Raw genomic sequence first — 20,795 nt, forward strand, 5'->3', positions numbered from 1 at the left:
CAATCTGTTTGACAGATATGCACACTAAACTAAAAATAAGAAATATTATCCACTGCTGTTTGTCCTCGTGGTTCACTCGTGGCCTCTGATTCTAAAGGTCCATTTAGTTATCATGAGTAAAAGCTTGAGCACACATGAGAAATATTTTTCTCAGCAGAGATATGTTGCATTAAATGCCACTAGGGTTGTCTTTTTCACAGGCACTAAATGTAGAAATAAATAACAATTAGGTAGTAACTGAAGAGACACAGAGCACTGTAATCACCTTTACCAGAAAATCTAAGCAGCATGTTGCATGTGGCTGCTTTTCATTACCTCAGCAGTGTGGATGAATCAATGAGGTGAGTACACTGTATGGTGCAATGGAAGTTCAGTCTATACTGAACCCAACTGATGAGTATATTTTAGACAGCTCCTTCTCATTTTCCTTTCTGTTCGACTGTAGCTTCCTTCCACAGTCCAGCAATCAGATCTTGGCAATTCCCAATGTCCTCAAAAAAGAACCAGACAATAATTTCTCAAACTTTGGAGACAACGTACAGATTAATGTCTTCACCCAAGAAACAAAGCCATCCACATGTTGCAATCCAGGATCCTGGATTCACAGAAAACTGGCAAGTACTTATGAGAGAGGACACTTGAGAAGACAAACTTAATAGGAAGAGGACCAATTCAGAGCAAGTAGAACCTGTGGATGGCCCCCATGTCCAATTCTTAAGCCAAGGACAATCCTGCTGAGGCTTTAAGGGTTTTTTTGTTGGAGCACAAAGACTTTGTTATTGATCTGGTTCCCTGCCATTTCTGCCATTGGCTTATAACTGGGTGGTATGTACCTAATGAAAAGGCAGGAATAGGCAGAGCAGGAGGAAAAAGAATAATACCTATCTTAGCCACCCTCCCCCTAAATTGGCAGTAGCTGAGAAAATCAAACAGTGCAACTCACCCTTGTGTGAGGTTTCTGTGTGAAGTAACTTGTGCTTTACTCATAGCAAAGTGGGCTGAAGAAGCCAAGCAAGTCCCATTGTGATTCCTGTTTTCTTTTGAAATAATGCCAGTCATCCAATAATTACACATTTTTCAAGGGAAAATTTTTATTACTAAAACTTTCTCCTCTTGCTACGTTCTCATGTTATTTGTCATTAAAAACAAACGATTCTCTAAAGCCCAAAGGGAGTGGACATTTCCCAGTTTGCCAGAAGAGCGGTTGCAACAATAATTTATTAGCAGCCAACCTTCCCCAAAGTCATTTAAACCCTTTGTAGATTATAAGTTGAAAAAAGAGTAAGTCTACTTTAATCATTTAAAAATTAAAGTACCTGAAAATGCAGGTGAAATTTGAATGTATAAGAACTAAGTGATTCTGAATTATGCTGCTGTAATTAAAATTTTGTATGCATGGCCAGAGCGAGCTTTCATTAATTGGCAATCTTAGTTGAAATAGAAATATTTCCAACTTTGTTCCATCCAGCAAAGAAAATTCTCACATGCAGCAGATGCAGATATGAATTTTGGCCTGTTACAGACTGCCAAAATAAGCTGCTTCGGGTCTCTTTGGAGGTATGCTATTTAAATGATGCCTGGGTCCTAAGAGTCCAGAGGTCACGCCAAAGCCACACTCCATTCCTAAGCACTGGAGTGCAGCTTTGGTGCAGCTTCCAGATTCTTAGGATGCATGCATCATTTAAATAGCATACCTCCAAAGAGACCCGAAGCAGCTTTATTTTGGCAGTCTGTAACAGGCCTCAGATATATTTCTGAATGCTCACCTGACCCCTACTGCTTAATGGATACATCTGATGCATATGCGGACACAGATGCCTCCCTCTGCAGCCGCTTGCAATACATTAGTGGTGTTTGGTGGTCATTCTCTTTAATGTACTCTGACTGCTGTGATCAAAAGGGCAAGTTCAAATTATTGGTCATGAGCAGATTATACCAGATTTTATTAACAAAACACACAACTCAAGTTGCCACTGTGCAGTTGATTCAAGTCTGCAGAAACAGATTGTTGTACTACTGCAGGTGAAGCATTTTACACTTGAATTTTATCTCAAGCACCATGGTCACAGAAACCTAGCAGACCAGGAAGAAGAATTTTAATCAAGCCAGGCATGCTAACTTTCCATGTACAGGAGGCACTGCATGGAAAGCGGCATTTAAACAGATGATCCACCCCTTTCAAATATGTGATATGGAGTTATATATCAAAAAAGGACTGTGCAACTTTCTCAATTTTGGCTGTTTTCATGAGATTATTGTGTCTTATTGCTTTGCTGGTCTCTGGGAAAATACAGAGCTCATTTTGATAAACTATGGGCCAACAGGCTAGGTAATCTTTGGCTAGGCTGCAACAAAAATGGCATAAATCCTCTAAAGGTTTACAAACTTGCAAGACATATGTACCCATCTGAGAAATTTCTGGTCCTTTCATATGCTTGTAAAAAAATAAGCAACTTGCCCTCAAAGTTATTTAAGAAGAATGAAACAACACAAAATTAAACAGAGATCACAACAATGGCATGAAAGGTCTGCCTTACACAAATTTTAAAAACCTTCTCAATAGAAAAGGAGAGAAGGATATAAGCCACTCCCATCTCTCATGCTATATATTCCCGTAGTGCCAAAAACCAGGGATGAAAAAGTTTAAAATAATTACTGAGCAAAGGAATGTTTTGATCTAGACTGTCCCCACTCGATTACATTTCTATGACTGCAACATTTTAAATTGGTAGTATGGGAAAGCATGTTTTACAGCTGGAGCGATGGAAGTGAAAACTCTTTCCCCTTCTCTCCCTCCTCCCCTTTATATTAAACCATTAAAACCATAGGCAAGGCAAAAGATCTGGTAGCACAATTCTTGTCATCTTTCCATCCAGAAAACACAATGGCTGAGTCTTGGACAGGCAATTCATTTGCGAGGCTGGTGGATGTACTGGGTGACATGCTGCGGGGGAGGAAGCTTTTCCACTGAAGGATGAGGTTTCTGATGGGCCACTTGAGCTGCAGCTGGAGGGAAGTCTTTATCACCCTGGTTAAAGGGGGGGAAACACATTGTTTAAGAGAAGGAGGGGATGACCTGCATCACCTGCAACTTATTTAAGATGTGATTGGTTGCTCCATCCTGACATGAAAAAGGATGTCAAAACACAGATTCATACCTATTGCTATGTTAACTCAAATCAAGGAGGGCCTTTTCACATTTCACAGTTGTAGTACTCTTATTCCACTTTAACTTCCATGGTTGCATCTTACTGAATCTGGGGTTTGATGTCTGGTGAGGCACTGGAGGAATTCTAAATCCCTCTCCCTAATTTGCAAACCCCCAAAATGCATAGGATCTTGCCAAGGCAGTTAAAGTGTAATCGTAACGCTACAATTGTGCAGTCCCAACGCTACAGAAAATGGACCTGTGCTTAACAACAACTTACACAGTCAGCCCTCTGTATCCACGGATACAGGCTTGAAAATATTTAAAAAAAATATAAATCCCAAACAGGAAACCTTAATTTTTCTATTTTATATAAGGGAAACCATTTTACTATGCCATGTATTTAATAGGACTTCAATATCCACAGATTTTGCTATCCATAGGCAGGTCCTGGGACCCAAGGACCCGCTGAAGTTTCCCAGTAATTGTTACTTTTTAAATTTTGATATATCCTTAGTTCACAAACTTCAGCTTTGCTCAGGTCAATGAAAATTAGTTGAAAATTGAAAGGAATTTAGGCATTTGGCTTTAGGAGTCTCTTTTTCTGCACAAACTATTGCAAGCTTGCCTCAAGTATATGAGTGCTGGTCTATATTTTATTAAATGTAAATCATACTTTTTAAAATACATGAAACAAGTGGTTGTATAACTTTAAAAAGCTGGCACAATTAATGCTATGATATCATACCAATATGTATAATGGACATACCAATACCTGCAAGAAATGTACTAGCATTTACTAAGTTTTCATTTTCTGAGATGATCCTCCTGAATAAATCTAATCAAACTTAATCTATAAAATCTAAAAACTATGACTTGTGTATGTTGCATGCATTTTCATTCCTTTATCAGACAGGAAGTATGTGCTGCACTGGTATTCAATTTCCATAGATTAGGGGAGAGACTCCTGTACATTTTGAGATGATATTAGACTGTATCTCCCAGCATTACATGCCATTAACTATGGTGGCTAGGGAAAGTGGGAGATGCAGTCCAGCAACATTTGGAGGGCTGCATGATTCTCACCGCTGCCCTAGAATAGTGAGATCTGTTATTTCCTGCCAAGGACTGTGTATAACCATCATACAGTCCTTTCAGAATGGTGATAATTCTTTAGAATAAACTATATATAACTATACTATATATAGCTTGTGGTTTAAAAATATATCAAATAGGCCTGTCACCCAATTGAATAAACCTTATTTGCTTCATCACATGGATTTTAGACAATTAATCTGTCAGTTAAATTTGCATATTAACTACACAATAGCTCTGAAATAAGAAGTATCCTTTCTTTGTTTTTAGTAAATGTCTGTTTATGTTATAACAGGAATCATCTCAGAAGAAAACATTCCCTCCCACAAGTGAAACAGGAAAATCATCTGCTTAAGAAGATACTTCTATCTGCATTTTGTATTTCTAGTCATGAGGACCTGTAGAATTGATTAGACATTCTTGAATAGATTCATCTAAGACAGTCATTCTTAAGCAGTGGCCTGAAGACTACTGTTGGCACACAAGACAAGTCATTCCTCAAAGAGTTTGGTCCAAAACACACTGCTGAAATAATCCAATTTGAGACTGCTTTAACTGCCCTGGCTCAGTGTGAAAGAATCCTGGGAACTGTAGTTTATTCTGGCACCAGAGCTCTCTCTGACAGAGAAGGCTAAATGTCTCACAAAACTATAGGTCCCAGAATTCCCTAGCACTTAGCCATGGCAGTTAAAACGGTCTCAAACTGGATTGTTTCTGCACTGTATTTCAGACCTTTGTTGGCCTTTGAGACAGGTCTGAATTGGGGGGACTTGGCAGTGACCTCTGTAACTGGGATAGGTTTCGTGTCCCCTTTGGTTTTAGTTTTTTAATGTGAAAAATGTTTTAAATGGCTTGCTTTCATGGTGGTTTAACAAATGCTTTACATGATGATGCAGTGGCCCACCATAAAGGAAAATGTTGAGAATAGTTGATTTAACCAATATAGTCCTAATGTTGCATTTCTGTGTTACAATAACCTATGTTTTGTAACAAGAATAGCACAACATTAGATACCACCTAAAACTGGGGAAAGTGCGTGCATTTACTTATTTTGCATAATACTATATCTTCAGCTTTGGTGAGTCACAGGGCATTGCCAAGGAAGCAAGGAAGCTACAACTGCAACCATAATGCATACTATATGCCTCACCAGCAGCCATAAGAACCAGAGAACATTGGGAGGAGGAGGTATTTTTGCTAGCTCTGCTTCCACTATCTTCCATTCTTCATGACATTTGTTTACATGCCCATGACATGTGCTTACTGGTCTGCTGATTTTTCCGAAACAAACATGAACATAGGCTGTGACTCTTTGGGTGTCTCCCATGATCCACCAGCGATCAGGTTTAATTTACTCATATTCCGTGATGATTTTCTATGCTAATTAAAATATTTTAAAGGATTGTTTTATGTTATATTTTATCTTTCACGCTGTTAGCGGCCTTGGGCACCACTGTGTAGAAAGGCGAGATAGACATTTAAATGAGATCAAGTATAATTTGCTACTTCTTGTGTTTTTTGTTTCAAAGGGGAAAAAAAACACAGTTAAAATACACCACAAAAGCATAAAATACAACTCATTTCTAATAAGGTTTCCATAATACAGTTAGAAATTGAGATTCCCTTCCCCTGTCCCACTCAGTAACAATAAGTTACTGAAATGAAGAAGGTTGTAACTGACATACTTATTTCAGATACATTATTTACAGGAGAAAAATTTAGTTAGCTTAAGCAAAACAAAGACAGGGAGGGTCCATGGCCAATGCTACAGAAAGTCGTATACAAACTGGTCATAGTCTCTCTATATATTCATAAAGCGCATACACACACACACACACACACACAACATATATCAGACCATGATGTTTCTGTCAAAGCTTCTTAGTGGTGGCACCTCAAGTGTGTAATTCTACATTATTTTCCAAATTCCACAGATAGGCATTAATGTCGTTAGGTACCACCAAAATGTGATATAACTGTGTGCAAGTTTTCAAGTTCTTGAACATTTCGGCAGACTTGATAATTGGCTTTGGAGGCTTTTTCCTTACAGGTCAATACAGATTTATTTCCATTCCTAAGGCTCTTTGTGGACAGTTTTTTAAATGATCTCTCTGCAACTTTTTTTTACAGTTCTTATATTTCTTTTATTTTTATTATGTATGTTGCCCTGAGAATATTTACATAGAAAGGCAACATGCACATATCCAAGGCCTATGTTAAAGCATTAGGATTTTACAATTTGGGACCTTTGAATGCAGAACTGGTGAAAGGGAGAAGGAGGGAGAGAGAGTAAGTGTATAATTACTGCAGTTATCCTCCTCCTTAAAAAAAACCTCTAACCTCATCCCCAAGACAATTAGAATTCTACAATACACTTATTAAATGCATTCATACTGACGCTCCTCTGCTATAGTAAAAATGCACTCAAAAGTGATGCCTCCATTTAGGATCCATTCAGATAATTAAAAGAGGCAGGAAAAAAGAAAGAGAGAGAAGTATCATATTTTAAAAAATGACGACATTGCAGTTCATATCAAAGCAAAAAAGGATTTATTCATCTAAAAACCAACACAAAATTAACAGAGATCAAAACTTACCCTTGCAACGACTCCTGAAATGAACACAGTTGGTTTAGGTGGACTGAGAAATTAAAGAAAAGTATTTAGTTACATAATCAAGGAGTTCCATTTGACAACAGCAATTAAAACTTTATAAAAGAGCCAGATACATTTTGGAAAGCTAACATTGTTAAAACAAATACAGGTACCGCCCTTCTCATTCAGCTTATTCTTGCACCAGTAACTGACTATCCTTGATGCACTAATCCTCCATATTGGCTAGGACATTATGGGAGCTGTAGTCCAACCAATCAAGGTACCAGGTTAGAGAAGGCCATGTAAATAAATCTCAATGAGTTTGAGAGGTTTGTTATTAGATGTCCAAAATTAAATAGAGATGAAATAGAATGCAATTTAGGTCTTGAAGCTTGTGAACTAAAGTTTAAGCATGTAAATTAAGTAAATGATGTGTCAGATTCTCTGAGGATGATAGGCAGAATGCAAATACCCATAATGATGGCTCTGAGGAAGTTATAAGGATGCATCTAATCCTCATTTTCTGTTTTTAACTTAGCCAGCCATATACCTCTAGAAGCTCACAAGTAAAGCAAGCAGTCAGAACATGCATTAGGCCCAAATCAAAATCCCAACTAGAGTAAAGTACATCCACTGAATCAATGGGAACTTGTTAAGTCAACACTGCTAAGATTTATTGATTCAAAAGGTCTACAAAAGTTGGAACTAGCAATTAGATTCAGGCCAAGGCGTTTTTAAAGACTAGAACCTGGTGCAAAAAAACATAAACCTAGAATTCATATTCTTATTCAGAGGACAGACATTTATCTTGAGCTTTAACACTGAAGAGACACTGTGGCATTGTGGTTTAAGCATTGGACTATGACTCTGGAGATCAGAGTTCAGTTCCCTGCTTGACCATGAAAACTATTGGGTGACCTTGGGCATGTCACATGCTCTCAGCCTCAGGGGAAGGCAATGGCAACCCTCCTCTGAACAAATCTTGCCAAGAAAACCCCAAGATACATTAGCTTTAGAGTCGCCATAATTTGGAAATGACTTGAAGGGATACAACAGCAGCAGCAGCAGCAACAATTAAAACTGAATTGAATTCATAGCTCTTCTATCCCTGGTTTTAACCTGTATATTATTTTCTTTTAGTAGTATAATTTGGATACCATTTTTTGTGCTATCATTAAACAAGTGCAAGTCAGAAATCCTTGATGATCTACTGCAAATCAACGAGTAGCAGGACATAACACTTTGCCTTCTGCTTATCCTTGATGTAGGTGACAGCCATTTCCCACTTTTTGTTCTCAAGACTGCATACATTAATGGAAGATGGGACTCTCAACAGCTATTAGCTGAGACAGTTAAATTAAGATTTCCTGTGGAGAGGTTTATCACACATTGGGGAACTACAACAGGAGCTGGCCATCATCTCAAAAGCCAGTTTCTGACCTTTCAGGTGTTCTGTTGTTCTTCCACTGACATCATGGTTATAATAAATATACAAACCTGTTTTAGAATTTAGTAACATTTTTTAAAAAAAGAGCACAGGCAGCAATAATCTCTGTAAAGCTCACACCCAAATAGCTCAGGTGATGCCCAGTCAAGCTGCAATGTTCACATGCCAGCAAGCAAGATGTTCCTTTTCCCTTCAGTCTCTCCTGTCCATTTTGCATGAGCCACCTGCTTTCTCTCCCCCATCTTCTCTCCTGCAGAGTTGCCCTACACATTTCTCTCTAAGGGGCAACTTATATGAGAAGATTGGTGCAGAACTCCTCTGCAGTCACAGTACCCCTATCCTACTTTGGGTGTTATTACTTGCAGTTCCAAAAATGAACTACTGCCTCATAAGCGTTTTGAAAAAGGTGAGGGGAAAACAGCAAGATACTCCATATTTGCTCTCATTTTAACAACGGGGGTCATGGTGGTGGAGGAGCTCGACAGATGAAGGAAAGAACTGATCCATCAGCTATACGGCAAGACTTTGTGAAAAGCTGCTTACTGACAAGTAAGACCTTATAAGGTATTTTGTTAACCATTTTTCATGGAGGTATTTATGCTCTGTGAAAAATGTCTTGTTCCTGCAATATTTCAACTAATTATCAGGGTAGATTTGCCTCCTCCTCCTTTTTTTGCAAGCAGCGACAGAACAGGATTGGGGAACCTGTGGTGCTCCAGATACAACTGTTCATTTCTGGTTACTGACCATGACAGCAGGGGCTCTTGGGAGTTGGAGTCTAATATCTGGAGGGTCACTGGTTTTACACCAATACTACTTTCTAATCCTAGTTGGACTTAGCTTTGGCTTGCATATGTAATTTGGCTAACCATACTTCCAGGAAATGGAACTGTCTCTTGCAACTGTGTAATTAATTTTTTAAAAAATCCATAATCTGGGACAGGAAAGCCAAATAAAATACAGTAATAACATAAACAGAGCAAAACAAAACAAAGAGCAACTTCAAAATGGAAGTGTCCCTACACCACATCTCCAAGCAACTCTGCACCCAGGAATAGTCAAATAAGCAAGAAACAAGGAAACTACTGCTCCCTATGGGCATTTCTTCTTGGATCCCTTGGTCTACTTGTCTTCTTCATCCTGGGAGACAAAATACTGGAAAGGAGGTATTGGTGTACTGGGAAGGAATGGGTGATGTGCGAGCTGCCTTACCTTCTGCTTTACTGGGAGATTTAAGGACTCTGCCCAGGTTGCAAAAAAGCACACCGACTTTCCATGGGTCAAAGTTTTAGTAGGAAACAAGTAATACTACATTAGTCTTTAAAATTCATACTACAACAGAAAAATCAAGGAAATGTCGCTATGGCACTTCTAGGGAGTTTTATGCTGGGTTGACAAACATTTTGAATTTGTGATAAGCACTTAACATACAAGAGAAGAAATGAATAGAAATGAAGAAAAATGAATCTGTTAATAAAACATGAAATTTAGTTTTCATACACTATTTGCTTGCCATGACATTTTCTGAAAGCCTTCATAATGGCAAATCTGAATTTGAATGATTTCCTCACATTTTCTCCCTATGACCTTTCAGTTTTCACTGTTCTCCACTGAACCATGAAATTTGAGCACAGCATCTTCTGAAAATCACATACTCCCACTAGATTTATCTACCCATGCTGCTCAAGACAATGCTTGCCATAATGCTTCTCGTGTCAGAGAAGACGCTAATTTGGACTCTCTCTTCCTCTCTCTGCTGAGACAGCTTTGGAGCTGTTCACATGGGAGATATTTCAATCTAATGCACTCTGCACTAAAACAAGGCAATAAAACCACAAAGAGCTAGAATTCTGATTCAGAAATAAGTATGTAAGCTGACTCGACTGGGAGTTCAACTTCCACCAAGCATTTACACATTTGTATATTAGGAAACTGGTTGTGGGTCACAGATGTAGGATCATGTCTTTAGTAGTTTCTGATCAACAGCAGCTAATGTTACTAGTCAGCTCTCCAGAAAAAAAAAGCTAGAGAGAGAGCCCAGTGACTGAATTCGTGTCCCACTTTCTTTTTATTAGAATATATATATATATATATATATATATATATATAGAGAGAGAGAGAGAGAGAGAGAGAGAGAGAGAGAGAGAGAGAGAAATATTACAGGGATTCCAATTCAAAAATTATACTCAAAAATAGGGAAACATGCTTGTATTATTCCTTTCAGATAAAACCAGTTTTGGAAACATTCATCATCATCATCATCATCATCATCATCATCATCATCATCATCATCATCATCATCATCATCATCATCATCATCTACTATTGAATTTATAACTTGCCTTTCTCCTGAGATGGGATCCAAGGCAGTTTACAGAAATTTAAAGCAAGATTAAACATATGATAACCCTATTACTGATGGCAAGTAAGAAAACAAAGGGGAAAAGGAAGAAAGAAAATATAGAAAAGAAAAGGTTCTTTTTCAAACTTCAGTTGGGTTTATTCAAATCCCCAGACAGCTATGGCTCACAAGGTGACACTGGCCCAGTCACATCTCTCAAGATAATTTCAACTCAGAAGACTGTCATGAGGATACAAACAGGGCGGGGATGGTCACGCAAAACTAAACTGTGGACTATTTACAAAGCCAGGGAGCAAAACATCTGAAAGTCTAACTACAAAATGTATATTTCTAAGATTTTTTTAAAAAATAAAATTTCTTATATATTGGTTGTAGTTGAATAGATGTGTTCAGCCATGGGTCCCTAGGAGGTGATACTGGAAAAATGGTCAAATGGAAGCATTGCTGGAGTCTCTTTGTCCTGCCGATCTGGCTGGGAAAGAAGATCAGGTTTGTACTATTAAACTGCATTTATTCAACCCAGAGCCTTCATACTCTCTACTGGTCATATTGTCCAGTACAGCATACCTCTATTCCTTGAAGTAGTCTTAGAGCCCAGACTCTGAGATTTCTACTGAGAGAGAGCCAGAGAGCCTGCCTTTAATGTTATTTACAGCATCCCAGCATCTCCAGCATTGTTTCTCACCAAAAGCAGCTAAAAAGGGAAAGGGACAGAGAAATCCTGACAGCCGCCTCCCTTCCCCCTCCTCCAATCCTCCAGGGAATCAGAGGGGGAGGCAGAAACAGGGTTTTTCACTCTTTCAAGTGCTTTACATTCTGCTGGTGTTTCATGCAAAGTGTAACCTACATTTCTAGTATTTTGTAAGCCATTATGGCTGCTTTGAGGATATATTTAATCTGATGAAAACCAGTCTGACAGATGTTGTTTTGAAGATATTACATACCTTTTTCTCTAGGCTTTAGTAAAAAAAAAATGTTTTTATTAAAAAAACACCCCACTCATTTATTATATGGAATGCTTGTTTTTAACTAATTCACTTAGCAAATATAAATGAAGCTCTCCTTTTTAACTCACAAAAATGCCACGAAAAAATCTAACATTTCTGAGAGAATTTTCTCCCCTTTTGTAAAAAGAAGGATGTTTCATATTTACTGTAACATATGGAGAGATGCCCAACACCTGGATACACTGAAATGTTTAGAGCACTTAATCTGAAGTCACACATGCGCCACTACTAAGAAATGCACCTGCCAAATATCAGGATCTTCAAGAGGTTCATTTATTCTTAATCCCATAAAATAAATTCTAATATTTCGTAATACCAAAGATTAAACAAAGAGTTTATTGACACTGAAAGAAATCATACAATTGACTGAGTAATTGGAAAGACCACTAAGCCAGTGAAAGGAGATATGAGGAATACTAAAATGCCTACATTCTCAGACTCAGAATTTGGAATCTTTCTTCTTTGTGCAGTTCTTATTGTTAATTATTACTGTTATAGCACCTAACGTTGAATATCATTATATTAATGCAAACCCCCTGTGAACAAATTTTGCCAAGGAAAAACAGTGGTATGTTCATCTCAGAATTGCCGTTGAGTCAGAAACAACCTGAAGGCACACATCAACAACAACGCTATTTTATGTATAGCTACATTTATATAGCATTTTAGTGTGATCAAAGCACTTCATATATTATTATGACCACCCTTAGAACACTATAAGGCAAGGCATGTTTTTAGTATATTTACATATTTGTTAAAATATTTATATTTTACTCTATACGCAAGGGCAGTGTCAATTTAAACAGTTTAAAAGAATTTAGAACAGTAAGGATAATCTGAATAAATTAAAAGTATAGTTGGCCCTCCATATCCACAGATTCTTTAGCCAAGGATTCAACCATCCACTGCTTGAAAATATTTTAAATATATATAAATTCCCAAAAGCAAACCTTGATTTTGCCTTTTTTATATAAGGGACATCACTGTCATAGAGTTGGAAGAGACCATAGGGGCCATCCAGTCCAACTCCCTGCCATGCAGGAATACACTGTGAAAGCACTCCCGACAGATGGCCATCCAGCCTCTATTTAAAAACCTTCAAAGAAGGAGACTCCACCACACTCTGAGGCAGCATATCCCACTGTCAAACAGCTCTTACTGTTAGTTAGTTCCTCTTAATGTTTAGGTGGAATCTCTTTTCCTATACTTTGAATCCATTGCTCTTGGTCCTATTCTTTGGAGCAGCAAAAAATAAGTTTGTTCCCTCCTCAATATGACATCCCTTCAAATATTTAAACAGGGCTATCATACCACCTCTTAATCTTCTCTTCTCCAGGCTAAACATACCCAGCTCCCTAAATCTCTCCTCATAAGGCATAGTTTCCAGACCTTTCACCATTTTGGTTGCCCTCCTCTGGAGATGCTCCAGCTTGTCAACATCCTTTTTGAATTGTGGTGCTCAAACTGCACACAGTATTCCAGGTGAGGCCTGACCAAAGCACAAGAGAGTGGCATTATTATGCCATTATATTTAATGGGACGTGAGTATCCAGTGAATTTGACATCCGTGGGGATGGGGAATCCTAGAACCAGCAGATATTTTATTTATTTATTTATTTATTTTATTAACAAGGGCCCACTGTATATTAAACAATTTAACAACTTAATACAAGATATATTAAAAATAACTAAATAATTAAAATCATGCACATGTGCAGATTTGGACAAAACTACACCAAAGGCTTTGATAAATGGACATGTTTTAATTTGGTGCTGGGCTGACACTAGTGCCAGTTAGGCCTCTATGGACAGCATATTCCAGAAGCAGGACAATACAGCAGGGAATCCCTATGGTGTATTACCTCCACTGGTGAGACCCAAAGAAGGGCTCCTCTAGCAGAATTCAGTCCTTGGGGAAGTACATAGGAGAGGTGCTCTTTCAATTGTCAAGGTTCTGATCTGTTTAGGGTTTTAAATGTCACCATCAGCACACATGCAAATCCTTTAAAATCAGTGCTATAGTATATAGCTTCTCTATGGTGTTTTGGTCAGTAGGCTAACTGTTACTTCTGAGGCATCTTCAAGGGCAGCCTCATAGAGTGCATTGCAGCAGTCTAATCTGAAAGTTATCCAAGTGTGGACTGGTGTGGCTAAATTATTCCTGTACAGGAAAGGCTACTGTACATTGACCAGTTGAAGCTGGACTCAGACTACTGCAGCCACCAAGTCCAACTGGGCCTCCATTAACAAAGATGGATCTATATGCTTTTATATTTTCTCTATGGCCTGTTACAGACAGCCAAAATAAAGCTGCTTCGAGTCACTTTGGAGGTATGGTATTTCAATGATACATGCGGCCTAAGAGTCCAAAGGCCGCACCAAAGCCATACTCCAGTCCTAAGGACTGGAGTGCAGCTTTGGTGAAGCTTCCAGACTCTTAGGACTCATGCATCATTGAAATACCCTACCTCCAAAGTGACTCGAAGCAGCTTTATTTTGGCTGTCTGTAACAGGCCACCATTCACCATTTTCCAAAACAGCAGCTTAAATTGCAGACTACTGTGGAAATCAAAGCCCCATCAGATATAAACATTAAGCAACTCTTCTAGGTTCGGCCTATATGAATGCAATACATTAGGATGTGAGAACACTTTGTTTTAGCAGGCCATGGTGGAAGTTTCCACATATTCATTTAAAATCAGAGGGTTTAAGCAGAACAGTTAATCTGTATTTTAATTATGTACACATTTGCTTAGAAAAATTATCTTATTGCTCAAAGCCCCTTAGTGGAAACTGGGAAGGGGCTCATGGCAAGCCACAAAGTGCAAAACAAAGAAATAAAACCCCAAGACAAAAAGCAATTAATGCCCTGTTCTCTGTTGCATTCAAACTGTAAAGCCATGCATGGGAGTTTCAAAACCAGGTTTTTCTGCATAAATGCAATAAAAATCTCCCTAACTGGAGTTTTGATACAACTGTAGGTAGCTCTCAATCCTACAGGGTTGTAGTGTCTCTGTAACAGAAGTTTAGCTCTTTGTTTTTCTGCTTCCCCCCTCAATTTTTGTTCTTTTGTTTTCTAGAGTTGATTTACTCAGTGCAGGTTTTCTAATGAGTGGCCCTGCAGTTAAAATTGTTTTGAAATAGCTTACCATTGTTTAATGATAATTTGCTTCTTGCAGCGATAATGCTTTGCTAGCACACTGACACATTATTGGGCACTCTATAACACTGGGAGATCGTTTGCTTGGCAACCTAGTTGGCTTGCAATTTTGCAAGGTTTGCCACAGGATGGCACTGATGAGCCTCCAAGCTTTGTGAAGCTAGGTACAACACACCAGCCGATCGTGGGGTTTTTTTTTACACAAATTACTGTACAAGAAGCACGCAAAGATACAAATAATCCTCCCAATGGTTATTATATGCTCTCCCTCTCTCTCATACACACACAGAGAGATACTTGTTAGACGGATTAATTCAGTGACTTCACAGTGACACATACAGGTTCTTTATCCTATATTCGTAACAACCATGAGGTTAAGCTATATCTTATTAATTCATTTTTAAAAATGGGAGTGGTAATGATTAACAGGAGCTGGAAAAAAGCAGGCGAGGGAAAATCAAGCAGCACCTTTGAGACTGATATATTTTAATATGAACTTTTGTGAATTTTAGTCCACTTCATCAGACACACTGATGGAATAGCATTATTAAGCCACAGGTATTTAAGAACGATTACATAGCTGTGAGATAGGATCAACGTGAAATGGGATACAGAAAGATACAAACTGTAACTCAGGCAATAAAACTCAAAGACTCGTCTAAGCTGATCAGGATCTGTCAAACAGTGTGAAAGTCTTGAGTTTGCAGTACGGAGTTGTGAAAGCAATAAATTATGCTTACCTAACAGTCAATTCTCTTGTGGTGGGAAAATTGTCTGGGTTGAATTCTATTGTTATATGGGTGACCTTTGATGAAAACATATATATTAATGTGTGTAATACACAAAGAAACCATTGCCTCTGTTCATACTAATGAACTGCTAATGGACTGGAATTAGCAAATATATTCCAATCCAGAGGTTTCTCTTTCTTTTCCTTCTCTGATTTTTCTTTTTTGGTCCAAAACAACAATTTGAAAATCATTGATTGTATGTGCCGGAAGATTAAATTGTTCTGTCAATTGTTTTGGCATATTGCCATTCCTAATATCAAATCTGTGTCTCTTTATCCCCTTGTGTAGAGGCTGTCCTATTTGTCTAGTGTAGTGTGTAGAGGGGCTTTGCTGAAAGGGTGTCATATAACACACTGGAGGACAAGGAAGTAAATGCACCTCTGATGTTGTGGGCGATTTGTTTGGACCTGTAATGATGCTGGCAGAGTAGGTGCGGGGACAAAACTGGTATCCTGTCAGTCATATTATGTGTGATGTCAAGGGTAAAAGGCTATCTGTTAGCAAATGAAGGCCTGTCACTCACAGCCTATGAGAGGACAGTGTTATTTTCTAAAACTGGTTGCATTTGGTTAATGATGCATTCCAATGGTCTTAGCTGGGTGCTGTAAATGACAACTAGTAGTGTTCTGTCATTTCTGCTTTTGGTATAGTAGGATTGTTCCATGTACCAATATTGCGTTGTTGAGTCTTTTTCTCTTCACTGGGTGAAAATGAGGAGGACAATATTTTGAGTTCAAAATGAATGCCTGTCATTGGAATCCTGGTCTTGTGGGTCTGAAAGGTTGCAGCTGAGCCTGAGGGCTTGGCTGTAAACCACAGACTTGGTAGTGTGTTGCAGGTGGAAGCTGGAGGCACGTAGGTATGTGCAGTGACCAGTGAGCTATCAATATAATTTGTGCTAAGCTGTATACTATGTCGCTTTACAATGATGTTACTGTCATAAATGTATCTCAGGTTTCTGGGTGCAGGAGCTGAAGTGTTTTCCAGGTCAGCCATGAAGATATCTACATACTGTAGTGTCATGCAAGCATACATGGTATGGCACTGATTTGAAGGTACTCTACATGTTATTCCAGAAAGTGATGTAGTTATGAATAAGTACAAAATGGCAGAGTTTGGTGGTCAGGTATGCCGTAGTCCCACTAAGAATTGTGTTTTTGGTGGCTTGCAGTCCTTCCTTGCATGGGATATTGGTGTGCTCTGATTCCACCATGTTCATAGCAGCTAGGATGGTGTTGTCTGGGACATATACTGAATCACTCATTTGAACACACGAGGCTCCTCAAAAGCAGGAGATGTAAGACTTACTCTAAATAGCTAAGAGCTTTCACAAGTGACCAGAATCATGCTACTCAAGCTTTCACTTCTTTGCTCTTTGAACAACATAGGACCAACTTTTGTGTAACTTATCTGGTAAAACTCGCTCATTCCTAACTCCAAATGGATATGAAACAGACAGATAGACACCGAGGACTGACTGAATGAATACATGAGAATTCCTGTTGCCAGATAAGGTTTCGGGGAGAGAAGAACTAGCGAGGGACAAAAAAAGAATGGAAGATAACACTGCCCACAGCTGGTGGGTTTTTGCTTGAATTCTAGCCATGCCACTTGCTGCATAGCCTGGGTTCACAATTGTCATAATCCCTCACCAAATTACAAATCCCAAGATTCTTTAGGATGGAGTCATGACAGTCAAAGTGGTATCAAACTACTATAAACTGTGTAGGTGAACTTCCATATCCCAGAGGCTTAAAGTTTGGCTTCAACCATTTGGTAATTAATCTGTCCGTTCGTTTTTCAGAAACAAACCTGCTTTAGTTGTTTAGCCAGCAAGTGAAGTTGCAGCTCTGAATGCCATAAAATCTGGAGGTCTTTAAAACTGATCTCTGCACTGCATGAAAATACATTGTCTATCAAAAAGTGGAAGCAACAGTCTCAGTGGTAAATGCTAGAAGATGTTATAGCAAGAGTTTTTTCACATTTTATAATTGCATTTTGCCGGCACTAGTACCAGGGAGGCTGAAGGGAGGGAGAATAAGCTGGAGGTAAAGGCACCCTTTCAGAGTAACTTTTGGCATTCAGGCTACAATGCAAGATATATCTAGTTATCTAGGAACGAGTCCCTTTGAACTCAATGGTACTTAGTTCCTACATAGGATTGTACTATTAACATAACTTTATGTCACATGTGGAAGGCATTGGCACATGTTAAAAGATAACTGATGACAGCTGCCATTCTGCATATCAGACATGAGAATGAAGGTGAACATAGGTACAGTAGGGTAATTTTCAACACCTTGATGTTTTGCAGTTATTGAATGCACAGGGCTGCTGGGAGGAGAAAATATGATAAAAGTGCCCTTAAAACAAGGAACTGGTTCATTCGGTTTAAGAACAGCAGAAGATACAAGATACATGACTCCAATGGGTATGACGGTAGATTTCCACTCCTGCATTAAGGTATTTTTTCAATCATTCCAGAGCAACAAAATAAACAGAGAAAATTTCACAGGTTTCTGATAACATAAGTCTGAGTCTATTTCTTTTCTTCCTTTAGTGATATAGACAATATCCAGTATGCAAGAGTCTACATACAAATAATGGATTTTCCTTGAATCTGTTTTCCTCTTATTCATGCCTTAACTTTTAACTGTTTCTCCACATTTTTCCTTCCTCAGAAGTCCTAGCAGCTGTGTCCAAAAGTGTCCTCTCTTTTGTTCAAACACATTAAAAATATTTCAGATGAATTATGACAGGCTGCTTTTTGCTTCTAGAAACTGCCCATTTGGAATTTTGTTTTCAAACAGGTCTTTGAAACTTGGGTAACAACCAAAAAACATCTTGTCAGATTTCAAATAATCTGCCATGAGGTCCTGCAAAAGGATGGCATACCCAGCTTTTTCATTTCTAGGAAGTAATCCTCTTGTAATTTCAACTTGAAATTATTTGCTGGGGATTGGGTAACAGCTAAAAATCCTCTGTCCAATTTTAAGGTATCTATCCGGAGACAGTGGTCTGAGCATATGACCAGGACTCTGGAGACCAGGGTTCAAACTCTGGTCAGACATGTAAACCAACTATGTGACCTTGGGCAAGACATTCACTCTCAACCTCAGAGAAGGTTGTCATTCATTTTATTTATTATGATCAACTGATCAAAAAGAGGGTTGTCAAAAAACTACCTGAAGGCACACAACAACAAACCAGGGTTTCCTGATGTAAAATTATGGCAGGACTTCTTTTTTTGATCCCTGTTGATAGTTTTGATTTTTCCACTTGAAAGTGGGGGCTGCAACTTGGATAGCAATCACAAACATTATGTTAAACTTTGAGACATCTACTGCCAGTTCCTGATGAGTTGTGGCAATCCACCTTGCTTTGATAAAGCCTCCCCAATTTGGAATTTTGACTTGACAGTTGTCTCTGCAATTTGGAAAACAAATTTTAACATGTGTATCAGTTTTCTGATGGGTTATGACTGCCCTCCTCTTTTTAGCTTCTGCTTGTAACTTAGCATTGCAATGTCTAAAATAACAACAACAAGAACAACCACAATAAAATTTTGTGGCATGAGTTCTGTCTGCTACAGACACAAACATTATTTTATTATTACAGCTTCCCCCTTTTTGTGGTAGGAGGAAGCAAATGCCCTCAAATAAACTAAGAATATGAAATCTATTCTGTGGGCAGTGGCTGAAATACAGCAGGAGTGAAAAATATGTTTACCATTTCATGTCCCAAAAAGCCACTGTTTTGGTCCGTTATAATCTAAGTTTAACTACCAGGCTGTAATCCATTGCTGGGACAGCACTTCAAAGCAGACAGTCACTGGTGCTAGCTTTTAAAACAGTAATTCATTTCAGCCAGACCACATATTTGAGTTACAAGGCATTTGTGAGGCACTATCTGAAGTCATGGGCTATCTCCTCTTTGCAAGAGGGTATATTTATGAGACATGTTGAGTTTCTTGATCGCAACTGTATACCTACTGTTAATGCCCCCTATTAATATTACACTAGCCTTATATATATATCTATGTTGCAAGTATTGAATTTTTCTTCCACACACATTTATTTCTTGAATGTACAACTCCCCTTCTCCCCGATGGTTATTTACAACGTCACTTTATCACTCATATGCTTTTTTCCCCTCTCTGAAAAAAAGGACTACTACAACAAGAAACATGTTTCTCATTCGTTCCAGGATGTGAAGCTATGAAAAGTAGAAGGGCGATATAACTCAACTGAGTTATAGATGCTACCTTCAAACCAAGAGCACTGCCAGGGTCAGGTCTGTGCCTTAATTTTGGCCTGAAAGCGGTGTTCCCTGGTTGGTCAGTCAGGGCCTAGAGGAAGAGGGACGGCAGCCACAAGTGTTGCAAGCAGTAGATACTGCTCACATACATGTTAGAAGGTCAAGTTTCTATTTCTCACACCAGGCCCAAACTATCCAAAGGCCCCTTGTTGTAAGCCAGCTGGAAGAAGTCATGTTGTATATCCATTCTACATTTGGCTTCAAGGCCTGCACACACAGTCCACAGTAGCTCTCTGGGCTATGGTCCTCAGTGCTATGGTCCTCAGACTGCAGGCACTGCCTTTACCTGTATAGTGCCAGGAACCTCAACACAAACAAAAATACAAAAGCAGGCCACTTTATTACTGAAGCATGGATGAAGGAAGGAGAAAAAGTAAAAAAAGGAACTGCTGGGAGCCAAGAAAATAATAATAATAATAATAATAATAATAATAATAGGATTTATTTATATGCCGCCCAATCACTGGGAATCCGGGCGGCTTACAACAGAGGGGATGTTCAATTTACCAGGGCAATCAGGTTTCTCTCTTGCTAACATTAACCCAAAGTTTAGCCTCAGTCAGTCAAGAGAGCCTGACAACAATAAATGGAAAGAGGTTCCCACATTAAACATGCACACCTTTTTGACATAACTGTGTATTGCAGACACATTTCTGTTCTCATTTAAGATACCAGCTCAGAAACTCAGAAGCCCAGAAACTGCAAACTTTACAAAGAGGGATCTTATTTCTCTCATCTATAATATCAGCTATTCTATTACATTTGTTTTTATTAAACATATGTGTGCGTGTTTGTGCCTTTAGGTTGCTTTTCATTCTATGGCAACCCCTGTGAGTTTCACAGGGCTTTCTTAGGCTGCATCTACAGCCTGCAG

General features: G+C 38.7%; 1 protein-coding gene across 1 annotated transcript in view; it reads right to left on the reverse strand.

Annotated features, from left to right (window-relative positions):
- Positions 1-1,066: 1,066 nt before the first annotated feature.
- The window catches only part of DAP (death associated protein), a 66,601-nt gene continuing 46,872 nt past the window's right edge, over positions 1,067-20,795 (reverse strand). Inside the window, exons 3-4 of the mRNA XM_089516449.1 lie at positions 6,841-6,883; positions 1,067-3,028 (exon numbers count right to left, since the gene is read on the reverse strand). Of these exons, the coding sequence (XP_089372575.1) occupies positions 2,909-3,028; positions 6,841-6,883 (163 nt within the window). The 3' untranslated portion in view covers positions 1,067-2,908. The remainder of the gene's footprint in view (positions 3,029-6,840; positions 6,884-20,795) is intronic.

This window comes from Sceloporus occidentalis, unplaced genomic scaffold (genome assembly GCF_023333645.1).
Source record: "Sceloporus occidentalis isolate IW3139 unplaced genomic scaffold, rSceOcc1.0.p SCAF_3, whole genome shotgun sequence".
Lineage (NCBI taxonomy): Eukaryota > Metazoa > Chordata > Lepidosauria > Squamata > Phrynosomatidae > Sceloporus > Sceloporus occidentalis.